The sequence below is a fragment of the Leptodactylus fuscus genome, chromosome 11 (assembly GCF_031893055.1).
Source record: "Leptodactylus fuscus isolate aLepFus1 chromosome 11, aLepFus1.hap2, whole genome shotgun sequence".
NCBI classification, from domain to species: domain Eukaryota; kingdom Metazoa; phylum Chordata; class Amphibia; order Anura; family Leptodactylidae; genus Leptodactylus; species Leptodactylus fuscus.
In genome coordinates this window covers 9,159,651-9,171,882 of record NC_134275.1, presented here as the reverse complement: position 1 = coordinate 9,171,882, position 12,232 = coordinate 9,159,651, and the positions used below count along the sequence as shown (strand labels likewise).

General features: G+C 46.7%; 1 protein-coding gene across 1 annotated transcript in view; it reads right to left on the bottom strand.

The window, feature by feature from the left end:
* NPDC1 (neural proliferation, differentiation and control 1) overlaps positions 1-12,232 on the bottom strand; it is a 54,586-nt gene that overhangs the window by 30,501 nt on the left and 11,853 nt on the right. The window contains exon 2 of the mRNA XM_075260439.1: positions 1,204-1,335. Within this exon, the coding sequence (XP_075116540.1) occupies positions 1,204-1,335 (132 nt within the window). The remainder of the gene's footprint in view (positions 1-1,203; positions 1,336-12,232) is intronic.

The window sequence follows — 12,232 nt, the reverse complement described above, 5'->3', positions numbered from 1 at the left end:
TATTTTAGTACGTGTATCTGTTACCAAATCGGAAAGGTCCTTGTGGCCTCAGAGACAGAAAGCGTTGGGTTACATGGAATCCCAGCCACTAAAGCCGTCTGGCCTTGTATATGGGAGTCCCTTTAATTTTTATATCAGCCAAGGATAGCAAGGGCCTGTGCTTAAGGGTATTGGCCGCAATTGACTCTATAGGCAATAAATAAGGACTGTGGGGTGTGTAGTATGAGTCTTAAGGGCCCCACTGCATACAAGGGGCCACCACCCTTTGCATGACAATGACTAGACAATGTATTCAGGTGAACGGTATCACATACATGATATAATCTGCTCTTACACCGAGGCTGGAGGGCATAGTGAGCGCTCGTCTGGCCGGCCACCCACGACCAGTGACTCATCCTCTGCATGGGGAGAGAACAGGACGGGATCAGCCCTCCTCTCTGTACTGTCCCTGAACCGAAAAATCAGAGAATAAACCACAGACCAGCAGAAAGATGGAAATAATGTCAGAGTCCGCTGTGCAGTAAATTTACGGAGTATAGCTACTTAAGACTACATGGGATAGGAGAAAACTGCTTATCTAGTAATTCCTAAATAGGGGAAGATGGCGTATGAGCGCTAACAGATTGTGATAGTAGTCCACCAATTCCTGTCCATGTTCCTAATACCCAACAGCAAAAGAAATGGAAACAATGAGGACTGGGCCAACCCTTTCCAAGGGCCATTATGGTACATCTCCCACTGAGTTCTGCCCATTTTGAAGCAGCATGGCCCCTTTGGCTTATAGTTTGGAGATCTGGCTGTGCCACAGGAATTAGTGGGACAGAGTGCAAGAGGTGAATTGACCGTCACTGATCAGACTGGAAAAAGTCAGCATTGCGTCATTAAAAGGTCAGGACAATGGCTGATAAGTCCTTTTTTTCTGGGTCAGCAGGTGCAGAACAACAAGAATAATAATGCTTATTAAATAGCTGGCAGGTGCGGAGGCTTTATCATATTCATCGAATGGACGGATGCACGAGACAGCGCCAAAAAGAAAAAACAATCCTGACAGAATACGGTGTATACAGATGGAGCAGACCTAAGTGCGCCCGCACAGCTTCTATGCTGTAATCATATAGACTATACTTTTATTGTACATTAGCAGATGCATTTTTGCACTACAACCCTCATCATGTACGGCACTTTTTTTTTTCACACATTTACCTGTTTTTGCTTCGCATTCTCCTTTGCTGGTTTGTTGGTATCCGTGAATACAGGGGCCACACTCTGAAGAGCCAGGAGGACAAACCTCCCGCTTGCGTAGAGGACAGTCTAAGCTGTTTTGGCATAGTGAAGCTGAAAGACAAATGGAAGACACGGTAGAGTTAAAGGAGAACCCAAGAAGGCATTTTGCTGGTTTTAAGAAGCTGGTGAAATCACTGATCGAAAAAGGGAGTAACCCCAATAACTACGGTTCTGGGAGTCTTTACAAGGGACAAGACATCAAGGAGTTAATTCAGGCCTCTATATACAAACAGGTCCCCAATAAAGGAAGGGCTGTACGGAGGCTTAGATGCCAGGTTTCTGGATTCTGCGTCTTGTTCTGGGCAATCAAATACAAATCAGTTCCTGACGCCATTTTTCCTCCCACGCCTGCGGCAATATTTTGCTCTATGCAGACACACAGCCGGCTCAATAAAATTAGCCCTGATCCGCAGCAAACATCTGTCTTGTGTCTTAGTGATGGCTTTCTATCAGCACTAGCGCCGAGCAGCGAAGTTATTGACAGTGCCAATACTGTGGGCAGTTCAACGGCCTGTTAACTCTTCACTGGACATCCAACTAGGGTACAGGATAATGACAGGCGGACACTGGGGGTACGGGATAATGACAGGCTGACACTGGGGGTACGGGATAATGACAGGCTGACACTGGGGGTACGGGATAATGACAGGCTGACACTGGGGGTACAGGATAATGACAGGCTGACACTGGGGGTACAGGATAATGACAGGCTGACACTGGGGGTACAGGATAATGACAGGCTGACACTGGGGGTACAGGATAATGACAGGCTGACACTGGGGGTACAGGATAATGACAGGCTGACACTGGGGGTACAGGATAATGACAGGCTGACACTCGGGGTACAGGATAATGACAGGCTGACACTCGGGGTACAGGATAATGACAGGCTTATAGTTGGGGGTACTGGATAATAACAGGTGGACAAACCCAGCTCCAGCCATACCAGAGACTTCCCCACTACTTGCATCCCCCTCTTCTTGGCCATGGCTGATGCTGGGATAAATCAATGAAATTCTTAATATAAACAAACCCTGGCATTGCAGTCCCTCATCCTGTAATGTCACACAATGGCCACTAGAGGGGGTACAACTTCTAGGAATCCAGTGACAAACCTCTTGTTTACCAGATGGAAGATGAATATGGGAGTAAATAAGATGGAAAGATGCAACACACAATGGAAAGCCGTCCTACCCAGAAAACCAGCTGTTTCTACCAGGAAAGCACAGCACAGGGGCGGAAATATATATGGAATGAGTTACCTTTTAACACCTCCCCTGAGCACATTATTCTGTATTTATCACACTTTATGTAACAATATGCTCAAAGCACGTGCAAAGATGTGACCCCAGTTGTCAGTGGCGCCCCCTACACCTGCTGCAGTGTCCATGGACACTGGCAGCAGAAAGCGCTTTGTGTTGTGATATTTTCCTGCAATGTGTCAGCGCATTATCCGTATCTACACAGAATAAAATTGTAACCAACTCGTGTTACAAGTATCAGATCTATAGACACTTCCTATTCACTGACAGCAAGCAGAGACCTTGGACATGTCCATTACAACGTCGTACAACTTATTACACAATGATAAAGCTTCATTTACACAAAAGCAAATGTCCACGGGTGCAAAGGGTCGGCATCCCCACGGGTAACAAACCAAAATGGGCCTTTATCTTTAAAGAATAGAAGACAGCGGAGGAGGGGGGGGGGGGGGGAGGGAAGAGAGGCAGTGCCACGTGAAGTTACGAGGGGATTACGGTGTTGGATTTGTGCGCACGTCTCATTAACCACAAGGCGCCGGCGTTCCCCACTGAAATATTAAAAAGCCTCCCCAGATTTCTAACTAGCCCATTAGCAGAGCTGTCCAGGTCCTGAACTGCCCATATGCCGCATTTATCACAATGTCATCTTTATTCCTGTCATGTTCACAAGGACACGTGACATGGCAGCACGTTCTACAACACTGCGGCACGTGCAGACCCTGTCATTCATTTAGCACATGTGAGTACAAGGACATGGCCGCCCCCCTGCTTCAGGTCCACTGCTTTGTTATACGTGGGAGGGAATGAAAATGACAGGAGCTCAGGAGGTGAATCAGGAGCTCAGGAGACTGACAGGAAGGTTCTGCGATACTAGATTCACTTCTCATAACCACAGACAGATGAGGCAGGCCGGCGGCCACAGGAGCTTCTATACACATGTCCTAATGGGAAGAGGGACAAAGGGGATGAAGGGATGGATGGATGGAGGGATGAAGGGAGGGATGGATGGATGGATGGATGGATGAAGGGAGGGAGGGGATGAAGGGATGGATGGATGGAGGGACGAAGGGATGGATGGATGGAGGGATGAAGGGAGTAATGGATGGATGAAGGGTGAGATGGATGGATGAAGGGAGGGATGGATGGATGAAGGGAGGGAGGGATGAAGGGAGGGATGAAGGAATGAAGAGAAGGAAGAAGAGGGATGTAGAGTTGGAAGATGAGAGAGTGGGGAATTGTGAAAGGAAGAGAGAACAAGAAGATAAAAGATAAAGGAGAGAGAGTGAAAATAAAAGAAAAATTGAGGGGGGGGGGATTATGGGAAAAATAAGGACAAAGCAAAAAGAAAATATTACATAGAGGGATAAGTATGGGGGAAGATGGAAAGAGGGAAATATGAGGATAAATGAAAGAAGATCCTAGGAGAAGAAAAAGTATTAGGGAAGAGACAATGAGAGCAGAGACAGCAGAGGACGAGAGGAATATACTGATCTCTGCAGGTGGACATGGAAAATCCCAGGGAGCCGCCGCCATATGGGGCCGATATCCATCAGTTACCGCCACATACCTGTGTTCTACACCGTGTACAAGAACTTCTCAGACATCTACAAAGTGAATAATAACTCAGCACACTGCTGTTATATTACCCGTATATAAATGACATTAGCCATAGTGGTGACCGTGGACCCACTGCTATTGGGGAACCCTATCAGCTCACATAACCAGAAGTATAAAACTTATCACAGCAGATCCAAGGCAAGAGCCATCCCTGGGCTTTCCCTTCTGTTCTGCCCTGACGCCGAGGCCAATAAAACTGTTCCCAGTATCCAGTATATAATCTGCAAAGATCATTTTACAGTACAGGTGAATGTGATCTACTGTTGCCTGTTATCATCCACTATAGAGCAGAGAGATGATGACAGGTCCAGAGACCTATACAAATGTTTGCAGAAGGGGGCGCTACTGAGCTATAGTACATGATACCTGACTTCACCCCTCAATAACACAGAGGATCAATGAAACCATGGCAACTCCTGACGGATATGTTGGTTGCTATCCATAAAATGTTGCACTGCATTATCCTGGCGTTAGTCTTGGGTTAACCCTACGCCACCCAGAGCGCAGAGAAAATGGCCAGGGCAAACCTTTTAAGATCACAATCAATTGCAGGATTTAAAGGTTTGGTTTTTAGACATGAGGACCAATGTCAAACAGGGGCAAGCAGTAGGACCACAGGTCTCATCAGAACCTGATAAACCTCAGGCTATTGTACTACAAGTTACAGCATAACCTGATCCAGTGGCTTATTATGGACTACACGTCTCAATGCAAAGCTAACAAATACAATCCTGTCTCGTGTGAAGGTACTACAACCTCCAGCATTCCCATCCTCTGCCAGGTCAGGTCACATCTGAGGGAATGGCGTCACATCAGACTTGTGTGAATCAGAGGTCCTTGGCATATCTGACATTGGCTTCTCTAAAACGGAGACATGAATCATACAGACATGACACATTGTAACGCAGGATGCAGAGCAGCAGTAGAGTCTGGGGGCTTCATTACAAATGCTGAGAATTATAAGACGTGGCACAAGGAGCAGCATACCCCACCCCAACAGGTATACACAATGGACATGACATATAGAAGGTGGGTACATGGAGGCATTTATTGGGCCTTATTCTCATGCAAAACTGTGAAAGCCTATGTGGCTATTCCTGCAGTGTCAATACACCAACAAAATACGGTGCCTGCTCCATCCTTACCTGATCCCACAGATCCATTAACAAGTCTATGAGGGATCTGAAAAAAATCTGCCCCACAAAAGCAAAACAGCTGCAGAAAACTGACTTTCATCCGTTTTTCATGACTGTTATTTTTAGAACTGTCATGTGAATATAATCTTAGGCCCCAAGCATGTGATCGTAGTCATGGATGATCGCTGTATACCGTTCATAGACTCTGAGGAATAGGATCTGCTGCATATTTTGCGGCTTGATCCTACAGACCCCCTTATGTGGCCGGGTACATTAGTCAATAGGTTATATGTTATCATGGATCGGTAATAATAGATAGACCAAAATATGGGGTCATAGTGATATCATGTCCTGGGAAAGCTGGGAATGGAAGTCTTGTTATGTTTATTGGCCATTGCTTTAGGACTGGTAGAGGTCTGACCTCTGAAGAGGACACAGCACTGCCATATTCACCAGCATTGAGTGCTACTAGTTTCTGTGCAAAGAGGATGACCAGGGAAAGACTGTAACGGGGAGACATTGGTATGATGTGGTGTGGCCCTTTATTATCAGGAGCGGTGAAGGTCCGACATATCCAAGGTATACACCACCACTTTACACAATATACCCCTTTAAAGATTAGAAATGTGCATGACTAGGTGCTCCCTAATACGAATCTGCTCCTGGACAATCTATATGGGACTGTCTCTCTGGTCAATGCCCCCCAGCTATGAGATTCTCCATCACAATCCTTAAAACCCCTTCAGTTTGAGGCAGAGACCAGCTGGAGAATCTCAGGGACTGCAGTATTCGGGAGGCCGTACAGCTGATCCGGCGGTGTTTGCACAGGGCGGTCCACGAGTTCTGGCTTTGTTTAGCTGACGTGGCTGCAGGTCTGGGTGTGCAGAAGGCAAAGCCTAATCTGCTGCATGTACTCGGCTTTATCTAGTGAGACTCGCCATTATCCCTCCTCACATATTAGGAAACTGCATAAATGGCAGTTCCAGGATATATGTCTGCCTTTCCATGCCAGAATATTCTAGATCTCCTCTGCCACGGTCTTCAAAACATCCTGCGCCCACTGCCCCATAAACAATACACTGTATTCTGCCCGGGTCATGTCCTGGACACAAAGGTGCTCAATACTTGAGAAACTGCTGTTACACTGTGACGAGTCCTGCACCTGTGTGAGCAGCAGATTCTCAGCCTCTGAATATAAAGTATCAGTGTTTCCATTCACTGACAGCAAACACAGCACATAAAATGGCAATATGGGTCATACTTGACCTCAGACATGCAGCACCAGCCCCTGGGATGTGCGAGATCTAGTGACTGCAGGCGCTTCTGGATCATTTCATATGGCTGCGGGATCCTTGTCCTGCTCCTCAGGTATTACCTATGCCTATGCTGGCAGCCCGAAGAAGCAGTAACATGGCTATAGTGGGCGCAGGGTATAAGACGTACTTATGGATTATGAGAATAATGAAGTCTAAGTGCTTACATACTCCACATGTGTTCTTGGCACGGATGATGTCATCAGATGTAAATGTACCGAAACGAACCGAATGAAAAATCATTGAGGACGGGAGTGACCTCACTCATGTGAATCCCTGCTAAACCAACATGGCGGCTACATCTGTTACATGTTAGATTAACAGAATTAGAGACATTTATTGCAGTTCATTTTTCTGGTATTTCAGACCCCATCCTACGTACCATGGTACATATTGGTAAGGTGAGGGGCTCACATACACGTCAGCCTTGATCTCACACTATATCTGGGTGTGAGCCTGTGAAATGCAGGGTGTAGCCCTTATATACAGAGAGGGAGAGGTGAGCAGAACGACGCGGTCCAGGAAGTGAACACCTTCCTGCTGAAATCACAGGGACAGAATGTGTGAACGGGGTGAGGAGGGTTCTGCGCCCAAGACCACAGATATAGAAGTGCTTGGTGTCAGAGGCAGGTGCTGGCTTACACTATAACCCAAGAACATCCCTATCAGAATTTCTGCTGCAGTCTCTGATACACTATGGTCACTCCATTGTATGGTGTGTTCCCCCCCCCCCTCCCCAGGTCAGGTCAATAACTTATCTCAGCTCTGGTGGTCACTGTACATAGGAGACCCCAATCCCCTCACAGGCACTAGATGGCTTTTGGCCAATATCACACAGACATCCATGCATCTGAAAATTTAGCAATGACGTAAAGCAGTGACCATTCTTGTTTTCTGTACGTCTTGTCACTCATTCCTTTAAATACATTACAGTCTACTTCTGCCAGAAAACGCTGACATCAGGGAGCAATAGACTGAATTTAACAGGCAGAGCGTCCCTTTAAGCTAGTATATCCCGGCACAGAGCGCTCCACTTATCCCTGAGGTTTACTATAAGGAGCTGTTAAGAAACTCTGGATCCACTTGAGTAAAACGTTAACATTGCCGACACAGAGAACAGCACTTCAGGTGGCGGCGAGTGCCCGGCCTCTCATAAATCAGATGTTACATCATGGGAGAGGGATGAGGAAGCATCTGCACAAAGATAAATCCCCCTTTGGGTTTGGTGAATTGCAGGAGGAACAATAATAGGCGCTGAGCGCTGTCAATATGCAAATAAATCCTCAAAAGGTTCAGTCCTGAAAAAAACCATAATCCAGTGGGGTGTAACTGGCGCAATACTTACCATATGAGCGATGATCCACCACTGGATCACAGACACCATATTAACCAAGAGATCCCCTATTGGGCTGCAGGACCTATTGTTGTGCTGAGATTGATAAGCCCCCCTGGCGATGACCGATCCATTATCACGGTTAGTGATCCAGAACTGGGCCACAGACACCATATTAGCCAAGAGATCTAATATGATCCAGCACTAGGTCTGAGTTACCATACTTACCAAGGGATCCATTACAAAGCTTTGTGATACAGTCATAGGTCCACACCACCATACTTACCAAGGCATCCATTAATGACAACCGTGATCCAGCACTGGGTACAAGCCACCATAATCCAGTGCTGGGTCTTGACCTGGGTCATACATGGTGCAGTCACAGTGCTTGAGTTAGAAAAAAAGAAAATAGACCAAAGAACCCCCATAGTGCAAAGTGTCTTGTGCATGATGAGACAGACGAAAGCGTTGGATGTTCATAATGGTAATGTAAACCCACCTATACCAAGTAATCTGGTATCCTGGTCCACAATTCAGAACAAGTCCTGGCCATATTCACCAGGTCACCCAACAGCCACAACCTTGGTTACCAAAGAACAACCGCAATATACATGAGCCACTGCAATCTGCAGATTTATTATAAAGCAGAAGCTATAGAAAATTCCAACCCTGACCCTGAGGAAGTAAGAAGTGATAGACCAGGAGTCTGCAATTGGAGTCTTTGTATGTAAATGCAGACTGGAGGATACACTGGGAGGTGGTGGGAACATGAGGCACAATGGCTATGTGCCCAGCCCAGTGGCCCAGACAAAGGACAGCAATTACCTGTGTACAGTATAATATGGCAGCTAAACTTGCCTTCATTCATTTCAATAAGAATGTAAAAAATGGTTTGGATTTCATCAGAGCAGACTTATTAAACAGCCCAAATAGAAATCATTCTGGTAAAAGATCACATTGAAATGTAAGCTCAGTGGACTAACTAGCTGTTCACAGTTATGGTTTGCATTATATGACTTTTACGTAAGACAGAGTTTCCCAACCTTTTCAGACTCCATGTTCCCCTAGAAAAAAAAAAAAAATTCCTAGGAGCACTGCTACCCAAAATTTTTTACAAAAAGGACAAACTACATCCTAAGGCAGACCTGGGCAATGTACAGCCCGCAGGCCACATCCGGCCCTCTGACTGCTTCTATCCGGCCCCACATAGCTAGTAAAAGTTTTTTCAAGGACCACAATATACATGAGCCACTGAAATCTGCAGATTTATTATAAAACAGCAGCTGAACATAGAAATTAGACCTGTGATGATGTCATCACAGCTTATCACCAGGATAGGCTATGACTCGTTAGTGGGCGGAGCCACACAGGACTGTGTGCTTGCTGCAAGCTGCCGGCAATAGGGGCTGCTGGATGATAAAGAGAGAAGAGACAGCATGTGTGAGCAAGAGGGGGGGAACTAGGGGCAGATGTAGGGGGGCAGTTACACTGAATGCACATGGAGGGGGACATTAAACTAGGGGGTAACTGGAGGGGGACATGTCTGCCTCTAGTTGCCACCAGTTTAATGTCCCCCTCCAGCTGCCCCAGTTTAATGTCCCGCTAGTTTACACTGGGGCACTAGGAGAGGGACTTAATACTGTGGGACATTTGGAGGGAAACGTTATAATGTGGGGGTGTATAATGTTAGGGTGACTGTAGGAGGATTTTACTTTGTGGGGCACATGGAAAAATGATTGAGAACGGGCGGAGTCAGTGGGTGGAGCTAAATTTGCCGCTGTGCGCATGGCCCTCTAGAACCGTTACAATTTCTCATGGGGCCCCATGGGAAAATTAATTGCCCACCCCTGTCCTAAAGACACAGATAACACTGCATAAAAGCGTTGAGGCCCCCTGTTGGTAACCACTGATGTAGGACAGTGACACCCTCACAATTACTCCATGGCACACTGAGGACTTCATCCTTGATTTTTTTTATTTTCCAAATCGACACCCCAGACTAAAAAAAGGTTGCCGACCCCTGTACTAGACAAATTAGACATTTTAAGAAGAGGTCAAATCTGCAAAGCACAGCATGAAATGGAAAAAAAAGTGCAAGATACATCATAGGCCGGACATGATCAGAGAGCGCGCTGACCAACTGCAGATACTGTCACTGTCTGGGGACAACTACACTCACCGGCCACTTTATTAGGTACACCATGCTAGTAACGGGTTGGACCCCCTTTTTGCCTTCAGAACTGCCTCAATTCTTCATGGCATAGATTCAACAAGGTGCTGGAAGCATTCCTCAGAGATTTTGGTCCACATTGACATGATGGCATCACACAGTTGCCGCAGATTTATCGGCTGCACATCCATGATGCGAATCTCCCGTTCCACCACATCCCAAAGATGCTCCTCTATTGGATTGAGATCTGGTGACTGTGGAGGCCATTGGAGTACAGTGAACTCATTGTCATGTTCAAGAAACCAGTCTGAGATGATTCCAGCTTTATGACATGGCATTGCATTATCCTGCTGAAAGTAGCCATCAGATGATGGGTACATTGTGGTCATAAAGGGATGGACATGGTCAGCAACAATACTCAGGTAGGCTTTGGCGTTGCAACGATGCTCAATTGGTACCAAGGGGCCCAAAGAGTGCCAAGAAAATATTCCCCACACCATGACACCACCACCACCAGCCTGAACCGTTGATACAAGGCAGGATGGATCCATGCTTTCATGTTGTTGACGCCAAATTCTGACCCTACCATCCGAATGTCGCAGCAGAAATCGAGACTCATCAGACCAGGCAACGTTTTTCCAATCTTCAATTGTCCAATTTCGATGAGCTTGTGCAAATTGTAGCCTCAGTTTCCTGTTCTTAGCTGAAAGGAGTGGCACCCGGTGTGGTCTTCTGCTGCTGTAGCCCATCTGTAGCCTCAAAGTTCCACGTACTGTGCGGCGTTCAGAGATGCTCTTCTGGCTACCTTGGTTGTAACGGGTGGCTATTTGAGTCACTGTTGCCTTTCTATCAGCTCGAACCAGTCTGGCCATTCTCCTCTGACCTCTGGCATCAACAACGCATTTCCGCCCACAGAACTGCCGCTCACTGGATGTTTTTTCTTTTTCGGACCATTCTCTGTAAACCCTAGAGATGGTTGTGCGTGAAAATCCCAGTAGATCAGCAGTTTCTGAAATACTCAGACCAGCCCTTCTGGCACCAACAACCATGCCACGTTCAAAGGCACTCAAATCACCTTTCTTCCCCATACTGATGCTCGGGTTGAACTGCAGGAGATTGTCTTGACCATGTCTACATGCACTGAGTTGCCGCCATGTGATTGGCGGATTAGAAATTAAGTGTTAACGAGCAGTTGGACAGGTGTACCTAATAAAGGGGCCGGTGAGTGTAGACTCTGATAAACTCCAGCCTGGACAGAAGCCATGGACTGCAATATCCAGGGAATATCCAAGCCAGACCTAGGAGAAGCCGAGCAGATTCTGGGACCATAAACTGGCACGAAGCAATTAGCAAATGTAGAGTGATAATTATCTAACGAGCCCTCATCAGTAAGAACACTGAATGCTGGCATCACGTCTGGGGAATAGACGGTGCACGCAAAACTCACAGACCAGTAACAGAAAGAGCAGAGGGAGGAACCAGAACAACAAATACCATGACACCCTGGACTGAAGAGAGCCCTGCAAGGCCCTGGCGGGGCAGGGGACGTCTGAAGTGTGCAAGCCCTATCGTCATCCAGGTTTATTAATGTTTATCGGCAACGTCGGGCTGAAGATGGAAAAACACCACATTGTAGGAATTATATCAGGATTAATAATGAGCTTTGGGACAGGAAATTTTCCAGGACTCCTTTAATGTCTGTATCAGAAAGGCCTGCGGGGATGTGCGGCGACACTGCTGAGACAGGCAAAAGCAAGCAAAACGTAGTACCTGTGGCTGAACCTCCAGACATCCCACAAGTGCCTAGCTATACAGCAATACCTATTCTGCAGAACCATTCCTGGGGGTCCGTCATCCAGCTTTTTAGGTTCTTGACTGTCGAATCTGCCTAGTTATTCAGAAAAGCTGGGTTAGTTAGGCAAACACGGGGGCAGTCGTACCTCCACCTTTCCGGTGGATAGGGGGATGCATGACAGATGACCCAAGGACACAACTTTCTGACTGATTTTAGGCCTCTGACCCACACGCTGTTACTGCAAGCCATTTTGCAGTAGAAACAGACATTTGCAGATTATAGCCCACAGCACGGGTCGGAGTATATACAGGTTCCACGGCCC